The following is an 18,641-nucleotide window of genomic DNA, read 5'->3' on the forward strand; positions in this document are numbered from 1 at the left end:
ACCTCATTTGTTTCATTTATTATTTTTTTTTCTTTTGACCTAATGTCTGCACCTGGCATCACACAGTTTGAATATGAACCTACTGTTATATACTTTTATGGTTCAGTGAGCCTACTGTGTCAGTGGGAAACTCTCTAGAATTTTTACTGGCTTAAAGTCATTTCAATAATGACATGAATATATTCAAACATTAAGCCCTCACAATCCTTCTATACAATAGGCATTAAATAGACAACTAATTATAAAGCCTTAAATATATGAAACTGGTAAAAAATCAAATACTAGGAAAGAAAATCCTCGAAGAAAACTTAATGGGAGTTTATATGAATAAGGATATGGATTAAAGTAATAAAGATTCAGCTGAGTATATCTGAAAATGTAAACAGATAAGGTAGGAGGACTCAGAAAAAGAGAACCAGGCATGGCTTTCTTGATATTAGAGAAGACATTTTTAACCTAAGCTATTTTATGATCTACATTCAGTTCAGCTCAGTCACTCAGTCGTGTCCGACTCTTTGTGACCCCATGAACTGCAGCATGCCAGGCCTCCCTGTCCATCACCAACTCCCGGAGTTCACTCAAACTCACGTCCATCATGTCGGTGATGCCATCCAGCCACCTCATCCTCTGTCGTCCCCTTTTCTTCCTGCCCCCAATCTCTCCCAATATCAGAGTCTTTTCCAGTGAGTCAACTCTTCGCATGAGGTGGCCAAAGTACTAGAGTTTCAGCTTTAGCATCATTCCTTCCAAAGAACACCCAGGGTTGATCTCCTTTAGAATGGACTGATTGGATATCCTTACAGTCCATGGGATTCTCAAGAGTCTTCTCCAACACCACAGTTCAAAAGCATCAATTCTTCATCACTCAGCTTTCTTCACAGTCCAACTCTCACATCCATACATGACTTCTGGAAAAACCATATCCTTGGCTAGATGGACCTTTGTTGGCAAAGTAATGTCTCTGCTTTTGAATATGCTATCTAGGTTGGTCAGAACTTTTCTTCCAAGGAGTAAGCCTCTTTTAATTTCATGGCTGCAGTCACCATCGGCAGTGACTTGAGCCGAAAAAAAAATAACGTCTGACACTGTTTCCACTGTTTCCCCATCTATTTCCCATGAAGTGAGGGGACCGGATGCCATGATCTTCGTTTTCTGAATGTTGAGCTTTAAGCCAACTTTTTCACTCTCCTCCTTCACTTTCATCAAGAGGCTCTTCAGTTCCTCTTCACTTTCTGCCATAAGGGTGGTGTCATATGCATAGCTGAGGTTATTGAGATTTCTCCTGGCAATCTTGATTCCAGCTTGTTCTTCTTCCAGCCCAGCATTTCGCATGATGTAGTCTGCATAGAAGTTAAATAAACAGGGTGACTATATAAGCCTGGCCACAATTCTTGCCCTTGAACAGGTGTCCATAATAATGATCTTAAGGGAACTAAAGAACAAAGTGTAAATGGGCAAGAGAATAACAATAGCAAGGATAACACATCAGTTGTAAAGATTCCCAGTTTGTTTCTGTTTTGCAGAGTTTAAACCCCATTGGACACTCATCCATCAGATCAACTGAAACCTCAGGGATGATAATACTGAACTTTTCTGATTCTTATGACTTCAATCAACTAAAACTTGAGCTCTGTCAACCACCCAAGTCCATTTATGAATGTACATGTACCCTTAGCTTAAAACTCCCCTGATTTTGCTGTTCAGGGAGATACTGCTTTGGAAAGATCCCTAGTGTTCTCCTTACTTCCTGAAAGTAACGAATACTTCCTCCTCCCAATCTTCATTTTGTTTGTGTCTTTTGGCTCAACACCCACAAAGAGGCAAACCCAGTGTTTCAAGTGACAAGCAGAAAATTCTAATTATTGTACCATGAAATTTTTAAATCTTTATCTTTTGTATCTTTTTCTAAATTTCTTAAGCACCATGTCTTTCTAGAAATCATCACTTTTTAACTTTTGAGAAGCTGACATTGCTTGAGCAATTATACTATCATTATGATGTATTTATTTTGTTACTGTTAGTAAAAGTTTATATTATGGAATTCATTACATTTATTATACAAAAATCCTTAGTATTTAATATAATTAGTAGAGATATCAGAATATATGTCTCAATATTAAATTTGCATAGTTAATTCTTCTTTCTAAAATATTTGGCTAATTCATTTAGTATGCCACTGTCTAGGTGGCATATTAAAAAACAGAAACATTACTTTGCTGACAAGGATTCATCTAGTTAAAGTTATAGTTTTTCCGGTAGTCATATATAGATGTAAGAGTTGGACTATAAAGAAAGACTATGAGCGCTGAAAAATTGATGCTTTTGAACTGTGGTGTTGGAGAAGACTCTTGAGAGTCCCTTGGACAGCAATAAGATCCAACCAGTCCACTCTAAAGCAAATAAGTCCTGAATATTCACTGGAAGGACTGATACTGAAGCTGAAGCTCCAATACTTTGGCCACCTGATGCAAAGAACTGACTCATTCGGAAAGACCCTGATGCTGGGAAAGATTAAAGGTGGGAGAAGAAGAAGACAGAGGATGAGATGGTTGGATGGCATCACTCATGCGATAGACATGATTTTGAATAAGCTTCAGCGGTTGGTGATGGCCAGGGAGGCCTTACGTACTACAGTCCATGGGGTCAAAAAGAGTCAGACACAACTGAGTGACTGAACTGAACTGAGGTTTGCCTTAGCTTTTCTTCCAAGGACCAATCATCTTTTAATTTCATGGCTGCCATCACCATCTTCACTGATTTTGGAGCCCAAGAAAATAGTCTGTCACTGATTCCATTGTCTCCCCATCTATTTGCCATGAAGTGATAAGACCAGATGCCATTATCTTAATATTTTGAATGTTGAGTTTTAAGCCAGCTTTTTTACTGTACCGTATAACTACCATATGAACCAGCAATTCCACTCCTCAGTATATCCAAAAAAGAAAAAAAAAAAACTAATTTGAAAAGATACATGTACCCCAGTGTTCACAGCAGCACCATTTACAATTGTCAAGGTATAAAAACAACCTAACTGTCAAACAACAGATAAATGGAGAAAGGTGTGGTACATACACACAATGGAATACTACTCAATCATAAAAAAGAATGAAATTTTGCCATTTGCAGCAACATGGACTTAGAGGGCATTATGCTAAGTGAAATGCTGGACAGAGAAAGACAAATACTGTGAGACACCACTATCTGTAGAATCTAAAAAGCACAACAAACTAGTGAATATAACAAGAAAGGAGCAGTTTCACAGATATTGAGAACTACCAGCTAGTGGCTAGTGAGAACTACAAGCTGGTGTCTGGCTACCAGTAGGGGGTGGGTGGGGAGGTGGGCAACATGAGGGTGGGGAAGTGGGAGGTACAAACCCTGAGTGTAAGACAGATTCAAGGATGTGTCATACAACAAGAGGAATATAGCCAATATTTTGTGATAATTGTAAATGGAAAATAACCTTAAAAATTATATAAAGAAATCAAATTAAGGCATCATCAGCACTGCACTCCCTCTGGAAAAAGAAAAAAGAAGAACAGAGTAGTAAGTACATCATGCCTCTGTATGGAGCATCCCTGTAAAACGTACCTGAGATTGTGCAAATGTTTATGGAAGCTATGACACTCCTGAAAGCAACCTTGTGGGTAGCACACTGTTGACAAGTGGAAGCATAAACTAGAGAGGAAAAAACAAGATGCTACTTGGTAATTGATGCTGAAAGACTGCTCTGTGAGCATAGGTGAGGTGCACTTTTAGTAAGATTAAGTCTGCACCCAGTAAGCAGATAAGGATCACTGCAATTTGGGTCTAGATAAAATGGTGCCCCATTTTATAGTCATCTAATTGTGAGACCAGGCTTCCCTGGTGGCTCAGTGGTAAAGAGTCTGCCTATAATGCAGGAAACATGGGTTCCATCCCTGTGTCGGGAAGAGCACCTGGAGAAGCAAATGGAAACTCACTCCAGTATTCTTGCCTAGGAAATCCAAAGGACTGAGGAGCCTAGTGGGCTACAGTCCATGGGATCACAAAAGAGTCGACATGACAGCAACTAAACAGCAAGAATGGTGAAACCAGACAGTATTTGTGTTTAAGGACTTGTGTCCTTTTGCCTAAAAAGTGCTACACATTGATTCAAAGCTCTCCAATGACTTTCAATCACAATGTTGTGACTCATAGGCCACCATTATGATGTGACTTCAATTCAGTGCCCTTATCTCCTACTATGTTCCTCATCACTTACTCCAGTACAGTTGTGCTGGATTTAGAACATTTCAATGTGCAATACTGTTCTTATTTGTGCTCCCTTGCCTTGGGATGTTCTTCCCATAAATATTGCATGGCCTGTTTCTTGCTTTAGGTGTCTCTTCAAAAGCCATCTTCTTGAGTCCCACATTCTGTCCATCATCTTTAAAATAATAGCCCATTTTTCCCTATGATCCCCTTCCCTCATTTCATTTCTTAATTATAGTATATGTCAGTTCAGTTCAGTTCAGTCACTCAGTTGTGTCCGACTCTTTGTGACCCCATGAACCGCAGCACGTCAGGCCTCCCTGTCCATCACCAACTCCCTGAGTTTACCCAAACTCATATGCATTGAGTCGGTGATACCATCCACTCATCTCATCCTCTGTCGCCCCTTCTCATCCTGCCCTCAATCTTTCCCAGCATCAAGGACTTTTCAAATGAGTCAGCTCTTCACATCAAGTAGCCAAAGTATAGGAATTTCAGCTTCAACATCAGTCCTTCCAATGAACATCCAGGACTGATCTCCTTTAGAATGATTGGATCTCCTTGCAGCCCAAGGAACTCTCAAGAGTCTTCTCCAACACCACAGTTCAAAAGCATCAATTCTTCAGTGCTCAGCTTTCTTCACAGTCCAAATCTCTCATCCATACATGACCACTGTAAAAACCATTGCCTTATCTAGACGGACCTTTGCTTGCAAAGTAATGTCTCTGCTTTTGAATATGCTATCTAGGTTGGTCATAACTTTCCTTCCAAGGAATAAGTGTCTTTTAATTTGATGGCTGCAGTCACCATCTGCAATGATTTTGGAGCCCCCAAAAAATAAAGTCAGACACTGTTTCCACTGTTTCCCCATCTATTTGCCATAAAGTGATAGGACTGGATGCTATGATCTTAGTTTTCTGAATGTTGAGTTTGAAGCCAACTTTTTCACTCTCCTCTTTCACTTTCATCAAAAGGCTCTTTAGTTCTCCTTCACTTTCTGCCATAAGGGTAGTGTCATCTGCATATCTGAGGTTATTGATATTTCTCCCAGCAATCTTGATTCTAGCTTGTGCTTCTTCCAGCCCAGCATTTCTCATGATGTACTCTGCATATAAGTTAAATAAGCAAGGTGACAATATACAGCCTTGACATACTCCTTTTCTTATTTGGAACCAGTCTGTTGTTCCATGTCCAGTTCTAACCGTTGCTTCCTGACCTGCATACAGATTTCTCAAGATGCAGGTCAGGTGGTCTGGTATTCCCATCTCTTGAAGAATCTTCCACAGTTTATTGTGATCCACACAAGGGATTTTGCATAGTCAACAAAGCAGAAATAGATACTTTTCTGGAACTCTTTTGCTTTTTCGATGATCCAATGGATGTTGGCAATTTGATCTCTGGTTCCTCTGCCTTTTCTAAAAGTTTAGACACCTTAAACATCTGAAAGTTCACAGTTCACGTATTGCTAAAGCTTGGTGGAGAATTTTGAGCATTACTTTACTAGTGTGTGAGATGAGTGCAATTGTGCGGTAGTTTGAACATTCTTTGGCATTGCCTTTCTTTGGGATTGGAATGAAAACTAATGTTTTCCAATCCTGTAGCCACTGCTGAGTTTTCCAAATTTGCGGGCATATTGAGTGCAGCACTTTCACAGCATCATCTTTTAGGATTTGAAATAGCTTAACTGGAATTCCATCACCTCCACTAGCTTTGTTCATAGTGATGCTTCCTAAGGCCCACTTGACTTCGCATTCCAAGACGTCTGGCTCTAGGTGAGTGATCACACCATCCTAATTATCTGGGTCATGAAGATCTTTTTCGTATAGTTCTTCTGTCTATTCTTGCCATCTCTTCTTAGTCTCTTCTGCTTCTGTGAGGTCCATACCATTTCTGTCCTTTATTGTGCCCATCTTTGCATGAAATGTTCCCTTGGTATCTCAGATTTTCTTGAAGAGATCTCTAGTTTTTCCCATTCTATTATTTTCCTCTATTTATTTGCATTGATCACTGAGGAATACTTTAACTCTCCTTGCTATTCTTTGGAACTCTGCATTCAAATGGTTATGTCTTTCCTTTTCTCCTTTGCCTTTTGCTTCTCTTCTTTTCATAGCTGTTTTGAAGCCCTCCTCAGACAGCCATTTTGCCTTTTTGCATTTCTTTTTCTTGGGGTGGTCTTGATCACTGCCTACTGTACAATGGACCTCAGTCCATAGTTTTTCAGGCACTCTGTCTATCTAATCTAGTACCTTGAATCTATTTGTCACTTTCACTGTATATTTGTTAGGGATTTGATTTAGGTCATACCTGAATAGTCTAGTAGTTTTCCCTATGTTTTTCAATTTAAGTCTGAATTTGGCAATAAGGAATTCATGATCTTAGTCACAGTCAGCTCAGTCTTGTTTTCACTGACTGTATAGAGCTTCTCCATCTTTGGCTGCAAAGAATATAATCAATAGCATATATCATGACTTTATACATAATTCTTTATTTGTTGTCTGTCTCTCCTGCCCTCTACCATTTAAGTTCTTTTTTTTAAATTTTATTTTATTTTTAAACTTTACATAATTGTATTAGTTTTTCCAAATATCAAAATGAATCCGCCATAGGTATACATGTGTTCCGTGTGAGGATATTTTACTCTTGGATCTCTGTTGTACATAACTACATATCATAGCATCTATCACATGGTAGATGTCCCATAATTATTTGTTGAGTCTGCAGTGTAGTGCTTAAAGCATAGATTTTGAAGCAAAACTACCTGTAATACTTATTATTTATGTGGCCTATGTATCCTATGGGCCTATGTATCCCTATGGGGCTTCCCTATGGCTCAGCTGGTAAAGAATCAGCCTGCAGTGCGGGAGACCTAGGTTTGATCCCTTGATTGGGATGATCCCCTGGAGAAGGGAAAGGCTACCCACACCAGTATTCTGGCCTGGAGAGTTCCATGGACTGTATAGTCCATGGGGTCACAAAGAGTCAGACGTGACCAAGCGACTTTCACTGTCACTTATGTATCCTCATCTATAAAATGTCAATAATAGTACGTAGCTCAGGATTGTTCTGAGAACTCCATGAGTTAATATGTATAAAGTGTGTAGAAAAGTGTTTAACCTACTACAGGTTCCACTTAAGTGTATTCTATCATCCAGTCAACTTTGACCATAAAACGGGTACTTTTCTCATTGACTGTAGTAATTGAGTTAATGCTCAAGTTGTGGTCATCCCATTATAGATAATGGGATGATTAACCTGTATTACATTTTTGGCAGTGGTGTTCACATCTAGCTCAGGATTATGGAAAAGGGAATAGGACATAGGTGAACTTATAAAGTAGGCTTTGGAGACTGGCTATCCAGGAAGAATGATGAACCAAAGAGAATAAACTTGTGATCTTGGAAACTTAGTAAAATGATGAAATTACAAAAGAAAATAAGAAAAGAGGAATGATTGGTGAAGAAAATTTGTAAGCTAGTTTTAATTTCCTAAGAGTAAATCCCATGTCCCTAAGATCTATAGTAGATACTGTCTGTAGGTTGCATGAAGAGACTTTTAACAATACCTCTCCCCTTGAGCACAGGCTCCCAAGCAGGTGCTGTGTGAATATCTTTTTTCATCTGCAAGTGATAAAACTGAAGGCTTGGATCCCTGTTTCAGTTTATGTTGCTCCACTAACTCAAATCTTTCCCATCCTCAGGTTACTTCATTCATTAGGCAGAAGATCTCAGATAAACATTCTCCAAGCCCATGATTTGTCAAGGACATATGGTCACAGTGTTTTTCTGGCTTTGGACCCCAGCATATTCTGATTCATTCAGTCCTACTGCTGCCTGCCTCCAACAATTAATGTTATTCCTAGAGAAATTCACCAACAACCAAGAACAATGCCTCCATCTCTTTTTCCAAACCCATCTCCTATTGCTTCTACTTCATTTGTGTACACAACAGAATACAGTAAGGCCCAGGTTTGCACTGTTAGCAAAACAGGTTACCTTTTTGGTTTTCTAGCTTGCAGGAATGGAAAGTATTATCCTTAATTGTGGAAAAACCCACCCCAGAGTCTAGAATATTAAGTCCCATCTTCCAGGGTTCCATCTAGAATGATATGGTAACAGAAAGAACTAGATGACATCTCTGAGTGATTAAGTGACATATTTTGCTTTTAAATACTAGATCCTCACCCAGGAGCTCAGATTAAATTACCCAGCCCAAAAGTTTATACTACAGTGATGACACAGAGCTTTTCTGGCCATCTCATGAACCAATATTTTAAACTTTCCCAAATCCTGTTGAGCTGGTATTTCTGGCAATGTGATCATATGTTCACCTGTCAGGGCTCTTTTTAAACCCATCTATGCCTGTTTTATTGATGGGTGTATATATGCAGGCATCCTAGATCCATCTTCTTCTGGAGGTATATCTTGTGCCTCACCCAAATTTATGCCCACTTCTCAACTATAGTACTTTGTTGAAAGTAGAATTAGAATGCATTAAGGTATTGTGTTCAAGAACCCAGAGTTTCCTGAAAGTCACTAATTACAACGTTCATCCTTCCCTAAGAGATTCCCTCAGTTCAGTTCAGTTGCTCAGTCTTGTCCAACTCTTTGTGTCCCCGTGAATTGCAGCATGCCAGGCCTCCCTGTCCATCACCAACTCCCGGAGTTCACTCAAACTCAGGTCCATCGAGTCGGTGATGCCATCCAGCCATCTCATCCTCTGTCGTCCCCTTTTCCTCCTGCCCCCAATCCCTCCCATCATCAGAGTCTTTTCCAATGAGTCAACTCTTCCCATGAGGTGGCCAAAGTACTGGAGTTTCAGCTTTAGCATCATTCCTTTCAAAGAACACCCAGGGCTGATCTCCTTTAGAATGAACTGGTTGGATCGTCTTGCAGCCCAAGGAACTCTTGAGAGTCTTCTCCAACACCACAGTTCAAAAGCATCGGCACTCAGCTTTCTTCACAGTCCAACTCTCACATCCATACACAACTACTGGAAAAACTATAGCTTTGGCTAGACAGACCTTTGTTGGCAAAGTAATGTCTCTGTTTTTCAATATGCTATCTATGTTGGTCATAACTTTTCTTCCAAGGAGTAAGCATCTTTTAATTTCATGGCTGCAATCACCATCTGCAGTGATTTTGGAAGTCTAACACTGTTTCCACTGTTTCTCCATCTATTTCCCATGGGATTCATTAAAATGCAATAGCAGAGAAATCTAGAGTAGCACGTTATGGTAAACTGGACTTGTCACTCACAGTATGAAGGACCAAAAAATCCATGTAAGATCTGAGTGAAGAATGGTCCAGATGGAGGGGAAAATATGCATAATATTGCCTTAAGTCAAAAGAATTTTGGTGTTAATAAAAGACAGAAAGAAGTCCAGTTACAAAGAAGCATAATATCCAGTAGGGGAAAGATTAGATGTGGGACCAGAGAAGTTAGCCTGATCCATATAAGAAGTTCAAGAACTATGGTGACCAAAAAATTAGGGTAGTGGGGAAAAATTATATTCAAACAGGAGATATGAGAACTATACTTAAATTGCACACCTGAGTTAGATACTGAAAGTTTCCTCCTTGCACATTTTCATTTTGATAGAGAAGGACCTTCTACCATGTGATGGAACCTCATTATTTATTGCCCCAAAAGCCCTTTAAAATTCTGCCTTCCTCTCTGAAATCTGGTGCCTGCTTCTAGATAGGCTGTTTGTATACCTTCTGCATTCAGAAGGTGATGAACTCTCAATAGGGAAAGGACTGACTTCAGTTGTTCATGTGTAAGAGGACAGCTTGGATAAGTGATCATGGGACACTTGGGAATGCCCCATATAGAGTATTAAGTTCCCACTAAAAAATCTATACAATCTTCTCAATTACTCCATCTGAGGGAAGATGTCAAATGAACATCAGTATGAACTCTACACCTTACTAGCTTTCTGATCTCCAACAGACTCATCAAATGAATCTCAATTAAAGCAATTAGATAATTTTAATATCCATATTAAAAATTAAGGGGACAATAAAGTATATGTAATAATAATAATAATAAGTCAAAATGCTAAAGAAAATAAATGTAACTTGGCTGGCATCTGATCAATGTATCCTTTCCTTGCTTGGCTTTGTCCATAAAAATAATCCTCAGTCTCCATGTTCTGTTCCTAACTTTCCAAAATATGAATGTATCCCCTGAATATGTGTATCCACAAAGACATATATAGTAATACACAATCTCAGAGAAGTAGGAATGTCAGTCCAACCCTACCCTCTCTTTGACAAGAGAAAATCTCATGTGTTATTATTTTCTTTAAATATCTCTGAAGATGCATGAACACCGTGACAGCAATGAAGTCTGAAACACTTAGCTGCCTCCTTCACCTTTGGTGGGAGACAGACAAAGAGTTTTAATAAGAACATAGCCAAATGATGTAGAGATGACAAAAAAGAAAGGGATTAAGACAATGTATTTGACGATACATTTATTTCAGTCAGTATTTATTGAGAAAGATCTCTTTCAGGACAAACCAGCTACATAATTTGTGAGGCCAGTATAAAATGAAAATGAAATATCTCCTTCAAAAATGAACAGGATTTTGAGATGGCAACAACTGCACAGGTTACCTGCCAACAATCTGCCAAGAACCAGGTGAGGTTTTCGATGATGGACACAAATACAAACACGTAAATCTTGCTTTCAAGCAAATGAGAGAAAAACACAAAAAATTTAAAATGACTGTTTGGAGTAGGAAGAGATGAGTGTATTTAGGAAGAACAGTCCAATTTGGGATATAAAGAAGAGCTTTCCCCTGGACAATCCAGGGAAGTTCTTAAGAAAGAGGCATCTGAATTAAAATTTTAAGGATCAATAGTGATGAACATGTGGCTGAAGTAGAAAAGATATTCTGGAAGATGGGAGGGAAAAAAAAAACAGATTTTCAAAAGGGTGCAGGTCTGGTCTCTGACAGAACAAATCACTTTAGCAAAATCAAGCTTTGTTTAGAGCTATGAATCATGTTTAAACAGAAGCGGAAAATGATTTTATGTGGAAGGTAAAACTAATGACACTAGAGTTGATTTAGCCTGGCTTTCCATTTCTTTAAGAGTTTGTTTTTGATCCATGATTCCAGTGCCAAGCAGAGCTGATGTCCTGAATTCCTGGGGTCTTGGGTTTTGGCTCCTATGGGAAAGGTAGAGTGGGAGATAGAGAAGACATCCTGATTTGAGCTGTGGGAAGAAAAGAAGATCTCGGTCAAATAAGGGAAATCAGAGAAAGGAGAAAGGGAGAAAAAAAGAATAAACTGATAAGAAGCTGAAGAGACAAAACAAGACTCACCTCTGCTTTTTAAACGATGAATCAACTATAACCAACATGACCAAGGTAACTATTACAATTAAGCAGATCAATATCCAGAATACAGAGTATCCACCTAAGTGGAGATAAAATAAGAAAATCAATCTATAAAGTGCTCTCTTTTCTACTATAGTTAATGCTTCTCATTTCACAGTGGTGGGACCTCCCCAGAGTTTTAATCTGTCTTTTCTAGAGTCCTCATTTCAATTCATCCCGAGTCTGTGTCTCTGGTCTGTCCACTTTTTCTCTCTTTCATCAAATCACCAGCTCCTTCTTTTTTTTCTCTCTAGTACCTCTTATCCTCTTCTTGCATTTTCTTAAAATTTAACTGGTGTCATGCTCCACCTTTCTTTCCATGGATTCCCCCACCTGTAACCTCTTGCGCATAGCATTTCTGGCCATTTTTTCTAAGTTCCTCACTCATTAGCTGTTTTTACTATGAAAAGACTATCACCTCCCAGCAGACCCCAGTTCTCTCTCACCCCAGTGGATGATGATGTCCTGGCCTCCTAGGCTGCTGTGCTTCACTTCGCAACTCAGGCCAGCTGCCTCCCCAGCTGCCACATCCAGGGTTACTCGGAGATACCAGGTCCCATCAGCATTGGGCAAGACATCACCTCGCCGAGTCCCTGGGTGCTTCTGCTTACCCCTCATCCACATCACCCATATGGGCTTTGGATGAAATCCAGAGACATGGCACACCAACAACAGACGGCCAGGCCCAGGACTGGGGCCTTTGGACACCCAAGCCTCTGGCTTCACTAGAGAGTAAAGAGGAGGATAAATAGAATTTAGGAGGGCACCCTAGACTACAGTTTAGTGACTTAGGGTTCCTTAAGTAGTTTGAGTAATCACTTCTTTCTCTTTTCTAGGAAACAGTTCTAAACCCAAACATCTCACCCTCTAGCTTCTTATTATGTGTTTCAAAAGGTTGATAAAGAGTAGAAAACTCAAATACAGGTGTTGAAACACCAGAAATAGGAGGGGAGAAAGAGTTGGGCTCACCTTGTTTTTCCAGGTCTGCCTTCCCTGCTTCAAGGACTCCTGCCAGAAACCGAGGACAGGTGTCACTGAGAAGCCTCTGCACAATTTCTTTAATAACTTGGTAGTGGTTGAGCACCCTACAGACATTCTCAGCTCGACTTCCTGCTTCTGGAGATGGCTTCCAGGAATTTTCTTGGAAATTCAGGAAATCTAATCCCTGATATGCTCCATTTAAGAAGGTTTCCAAAGCCTTCCCAGTATGAATTAAACATCCAAATGATACCTGGAGCTCAAAGGGGTCTGCAGGTAGATAAGGAAGAGAGAATCAATATGGAAAGAATTACAGGGAAGGAAAGTAAACAACCTAGAGATTTAAAGGAAGGAAAACTTGCTGGGGGATCACATGGAAGGCCAGAGGTGGGATAGGAAAAGGGGAGGAAGTTTGTGGGAAGAAAATTTTGAGATAATAAAGGTATTTTGAAATAATTAAGGGGAAGGGCTAAATGGAACTCTGTTAGAGAAATAAAGGACATTAACTGGAAGAGCAGACAGGGAAGTGGTTAGGTACAAGCAGAACCTTGTAAACATGGAAGAAAGGAGGGCAGAATCTTGGTTGGGAAAGGCTGATTCTGAGGCCAGGGTGCTGGGCAGAAGATCAAGAACAGACAGTTATTCAAGGTCTAGAACCTGATGGTATGTTTAGAGGTGTGAGAGCTATGTGTATTGGGTGGGAGAATAGAGTGGGAGTGGTGGTGAAGGGTGCAGCAGAGGAGGGACAGTGCCCAAAAGGAGACAAGGAACAACGTCAGCGTCCACATTCCATCTATCCTTTAAAAGATGATCAGAGCCTTCTGGCGAATATTCTCTTGGAATAAAGAACTCACATTCAAACTGAAACTGACTGGCATAGGCCTGCACTTCCCGTGGGAAACTGTGGAAGTACAGCTGTAAGAGTGCCTGGATGTTCTTCAGCTCCTCCTTGCTGAAGTTACCCTGGGACCAGGGCCTCAGAAAGCGGATGCTGGCCAAGACACTATCCCAGCCATGAGTCTGCAGGTCACCCAGCCAGCCTGAGCCCTGGGTCTTCGTCCAGCTGTGGTTGGCAAAGGAGGAGATCTGGATCAAGCGGAAGGAGGGGGATTCTTCTGCAGCCAGATGATGGGGTCCTGGAACCTGAGGACCTGAGATAGAAAGTGAAAGCATGGGAAAAATTGGCCCCATAGAGGAGAGGATGCATGGTTACACATAGAGGAGAGATGGTTACACAGGTTGTATGTATTCCCATAGCCTCTGCCTCTGAGCTAGCATCCTCTTCCCAAAATCAGGCAGATTAACTGAAGAGCAGATTAACCAAGACTATGACAAAGAATACTTTTCTAGGAACTAACCTGGTGTGCAGACCCCAAGGGCATCCTGTAGGTGCATTACTCCCTTCCCCTGAGTCCTCCCCAGAACCTCTCTACCCTGGAGTGCCCAGCCAAGGGTGTCTTTCCACCTGGGATCATCTTACCCACTGTGCTTGCCCCATGGCAGAGAAGTCCCTTGAAGAGCAGAGGCAGCAGAAACAGCATTGGAGCTCTGTTAAGTGAAGGATTACTGCACAGGCAAGCTGCCCTCAGAACTCAAACACAGTTCCCCTCTCACCCTCTCATATGACTTCCCTTGGTACACCAACACACAAACCTCTCCCTCTGCCGACTTCCCTGCCAGAGAAACCCTACAGCGTCTGGCAGTCACAGGCCTCCCACACGGTCTCTCACTTCCCCTCCACTTCTCCCATTATCTGACTTCCTGATTTTCTTCTGCATGTGCCTACGCCCTCCTGATCCCCTCTACTGCGGCCAGTCCTGGCTTCTGAAGAAAGCCTATTGTCTGTGATTTGGCTGGAATACTTAGCATCTTTTAGAGTTGGAGAAATCAAGTCCATACTTGGGTTCTCAGTGTCTTTCTCTGTGAGAAGAAATGATGGAAGGTGATTAGTGATGCCCAGTGGCCTTTTCAGCAGTCTTCTCACTCCTCATCCTTCTGTAGTCTCCTCCTCCTGTATGCCACTTGGCTACCTTTCCCCCTTCTTATTGGTCTTCCCTGTTTTTCTCTACTAACTGCTTTCCCCCTGGAGTCTACACTCACTCCTCTCACCTGTCCTGCCTGTTCCACCTCATCTCAGTCCCCTTCATCCCTTCATTCTGCTTTTCTCAAAATCATTGCCAGAAAACACTAGACATTTTGAGTGTAGCTGTTAGTGTACAGGCAAACCTCATTCATCATCCACAATGAAAAAGAAGCAGTAGTGACAATACAGGTTATCAGATAATCTATAAAAAATGCCTTTTTGCTCAGTTTTCCCGGACAGAGTGGTTGTCACTGTTGAAGGGTCTATGTCTGAGTTTAACCTGGAAATGGTGAGCTGGGAGGCAGGTGGATTTCCAGTCATGTTCTGTGAGTGGGTCTGTGGGGAGTATCCAGGGGCCTTGGAACCCATTCTTACCCAAAATGAGTTAAGTATGTCTACTGATGGTGGGCAAGCTTGGCTCTGGGTATGAACGGTGGGCATGGCCTGGGAGCACTGGTGTCCCCTTTGGTTGTTGTTGACAAGAGAAGAGCTTTATTGGAGGCAGGGAAGTGACTCTAAGGGACTGTAGTGTGCATGGGAGAATTAATTATTTAGTTGAGTCTCTATTTTGGTTCCTTGCATTGACATTAGCTATGGCAGCCTTAAGGCAGTTGAAACATATTTCCTCTGTTTGGCCATTCATCTGACATTTAATTAGTGCCCACTCACAAAGAGTCGGACACGACTGAGCGACTTCACTATCACTATCAGTGCCCACTTGGTGCCAAACACATTTGCCAGACACTTAGGTTCAGAGAAGAAATTTATTTGGAGAAAACAACAAAACCCGACTAAAATGTCTACTTTTACTATAAAGCTTACTGAATAGTGATCATAATTGTGGAAAAAGATCCACATTTAGTCTCATCCTGGTATTGTTCCTGAATTCCAAAGACAAAAAAACAAAAAAAAAACAAAAACAAACAAACAAACAACAAAAAACAAAAAAAACAAAAAAAAAACAACTCAGTTTTAGACACATACTAGCTAATTAAAATGAAGAGAATGACATAGGCTTCAGACTCCTCATGTGTGATGCTATGGGGAAATATTTCAGAACTCTGAGGTAATGAGATACTTCTAAATTACTTTATTCAGGCAAATTATCATTCCCCCATGAAGGCAAAGTTAAGCCATATTTGAACACTCAGGAAGCCAGGCAATATGCCACACAACTTCCTTTATGAAACTAAGTAAAACCAAAAATTTGCCTCAGAGTTGAACCATAAAGAAGGCTGAGCACTGAAGAGCTGATGCTTTCAAACTGTGGTGATGGAGAAGACTCTAGAGAGTTACTTGGAAAGCAAGAAGATCAAACCAGTCAGTCCTAAAGGAAATCAACCCTGAATATTCATTGGAAGGACTGATGTTGAAGCTGAATCTTCAATACTTTGGCCACCTGATGCAAAAAAAGCCAACTCATTGGAAAAGACCCTGATCTTGGGAAAGATTGAGAGCAGGAGGAAAAGAGGGTGACAGAGGATGAGATGGTTGGATGGCATCAGCAACACAATGGGCATGAGTTTTAGCAAATTCCAGGAGATGGTGAAAGACAGGCTGCCGTCCATAAGATCACAAAGAGTCAGACACAACTTAGAGACTGGACAACAACAACAATAAAGAAATCAAGAAATGACACAAGAATATTGATATAGAATGATTTTTAAGAGCTTCCCTGGTGGCTCAGTGGTAAAGAGTCCACCTGACAATGCAAGAGACACAGATTCGATTCTTGGTCAGGGAAGATCCCCACATGCCATACAGGAATCAAGCCTGTATGCCAAAACTAGGGAGCATGTGCTCCAGAGCCCGGGAACCACAACTACTGAGCCCATGTGCCACAAATACTGAACACCGAGTACCCTAGAGTCAGTGCTCTGCAATAAGAGGAACCACTGCAATGAGAAGTCTATGCACCAACTACAGAATAGCCCTTACTTGCTGCAATTAGAGAAAAGGACACACAGCAATAAAGACCCAGCACAGCCAAAAAAATACACATAAATAAAATTATTTTAAAGTTACTTTAAAAATATATAGTTAAGTCTAATTAGGTGTTTAAAATGAACTTGTAAAATTTAACACATTTGTTTACTATTTCAGAAAAAGTAATAATATTCAAGGAATTAAATTTCATATTAATTCATCAAAACCTGAGAAGGGAAATGAAAAGAAAGGAGAGAAATAAGGATTTCTGTACTTCAAATTATATTTTATTTATCATAAGAGCACAATATAAAATAAAGCCAGTTAGAAAAATCATTTCCATCATGTTTATAGAAAACTGCATTAAATCAAGGTAGCAGAGAGCACATTTAGCTCAGATGTCTAAAGTAATTAAAATATTTAAAAATGTGTTTTAATAAAAGATGAATGAATCCATCATCCATGTTGGAAAATAAGGGATCCAACTGCTGAAGAGAAATTTTAAAGTCCTTCTAAAATGAAAGCAAATAAAATGGTTCAAAATCCACAGACCAAAACATATGCAGAAGCAAAATAATACTAATATAAGAGGATGCCTGCAAAAGCTATAAATGTAAATGAAAATGTAAAATATTTTAACTAAGTAGATTATTTACTACCCCTAATTTTACTGACTTTCACGCTACAAGACATTTTGTTTTATGACAATATCCAAGAACTTCTCTCTTAACAGAATGACATATTTACCCAGGGAGACAATCTAGCCTGAAAACAGGCAACAGGCACTGTATTTACAGGAATAGCAGATCAGGGATTTAGCGCCTTGCTGCAAATATCACCTCCTTTGTTCTTGCTACAAACTGAAGAATCAGTTGCATCATCTGCACAGAAAAGCAGAGGAAGTCAGGGGTATATTTTGAGTAGCATCCTCCCAGTTCTACAGAGAGCTCAGGTAGATTTGAAACATTTATTTTCAACTTTATCTGAAAAAAATAAAGACTACGATCCTAATTATTTTAACTAAAGAATAATGAAAGGAGTAATTGCCAGAGTACAAGTAAAGAACATTAGAAAGTTAATGCTAAAACAGGTGGAGGATGCCTAGGAACTTATAGGAGAAAAGTGGACTTTAGAACTTAAGGATCAGAGAAAAGAGACAAAATGGGAGATGTTAGTAAACCCTTATTCTCTAAGTCATACTGAAGAGCTGTCTCATTTTTCAAGCAACTGAAGGATTTTAAACATAGGAGTTTTGTGATTAAAATGCCTTTTAGGAAAATTCTCTAAATCCCAAGGAGATTCACTGGAGATTGTACCAGAGAATGATGAGACCATGATGGCCAATGATTGTAGTGACCTGGACAAAGGTAGTAGCAATGAGAATGGAGAGAAATGGAAATAGCAAAGATATCTTGGAGGTCATCAGGAGTAGTCAAACAAGGCGTGACCAAGAAGAGAGAAACAGGGCCATTCGTGAAGGCAGGCAGCACAAGTCTGGGGAGGATGGCATGGAGATGCACAGTTCAGATTGGTTCATGTTAGAGTAAGCCTCCAGATGGAGGTACTCGGGTGTTTCATGGTACATGGATTGTTTCAAGGGGGTGCTATGGACGACACAGAACCTGCCAAGAACATGATGTTGAGGGCCAAAATCTATCAAAATTCGATAGGCCTTATCTGCCTATCAAAACAAATGAAAAATATAGAGACAGATTTCCTCTATTTTTACAGAAAATCGAAAGGTGGGTTTTATTCTCAGCCAGTGGAGAGGGGAACACAGTAGATTCCCCATGAGGAGTCCAGGGGTTTATACAAGACAAGGGCTGTCAGTCAGGAGTAGGTGCTGACGAACAAAGGTGCTAGGATCTTGATTTCTTCCTCTTGCCTTGTTTCAAAGACAGTCATATACGGGCATCAGGACCCCAGTAATTGAATCTGGCTGTTCAATGGCTCTGAGGCCTACTTTTTGATATGTAACTACAAAGGGGAAGGGTATTGTAAGTGTAAACACCAAAAACAGGATGTATTTAGCATAGAG

The 18,641-nt window shown here is 40.3% G+C and overlaps 1 protein-coding gene across 1 annotated transcript; it reads right to left on the minus strand.

The window, feature by feature from the left end:
• Positions 1-11,293: 11,293 nt before the first annotated feature.
• CD1E (CD1e molecule) lies at positions 11,294-14,135 on the minus strand. Its single transcript, XM_055586779.1, has 6 exons — positions 14,075-14,135; positions 13,449-13,745; positions 12,586-12,864; positions 12,063-12,341; positions 11,563-11,656; positions 11,294-11,453 (listed from the first exon to the last, which is right to left on the minus strand). The coding sequence occupies exons 1-6, from the start codon at positions 14,133-14,135 to the stop codon at positions 11,294-11,296; spliced, it is 1,170 nt and encodes a 389-aa protein (XP_055442754.1).
• Between the last annotated feature and the right edge of the window lie 4,506 nt (positions 14,136-18,641).

The sequence above is a fragment of the Bubalus kerabau genome, chromosome 6, assembly GCF_029407905.1.
Source record: "Bubalus kerabau isolate K-KA32 ecotype Philippines breed swamp buffalo chromosome 6, PCC_UOA_SB_1v2, whole genome shotgun sequence".
Taxonomy (NCBI): domain Eukaryota; kingdom Metazoa; phylum Chordata; class Mammalia; order Artiodactyla; family Bovidae; genus Bubalus; species Bubalus kerabau.

What these genes read in the sequence shown, in the direction of transcription:
- CD1E (XM_055586779.1), bottom strand. Translation starts at nt 14,135, where the DNA reads ATGCTGTTTCTGCTGCCTCTGCTCTTCAAGGGACTTCTCTGCCATGGG. An exon ending in CAGTCAGTTTCAGTTTGAAT is followed by an intron (nt 12,865 to 13,448) that starts GTGAGTTCTTTA and finishes ATCTACCTGCAG; the next exon opens with ACCCCTTTGAGCTCCAGGTA. An exon ending in GGCAGACCTGGAAAAACAAG is followed by an intron (nt 12,342 to 12,585) that starts GTGAGCCCAACT and finishes TTTACTCTCTAG; the next exon opens with TGAAGCCAGAGGCTTGGGTG.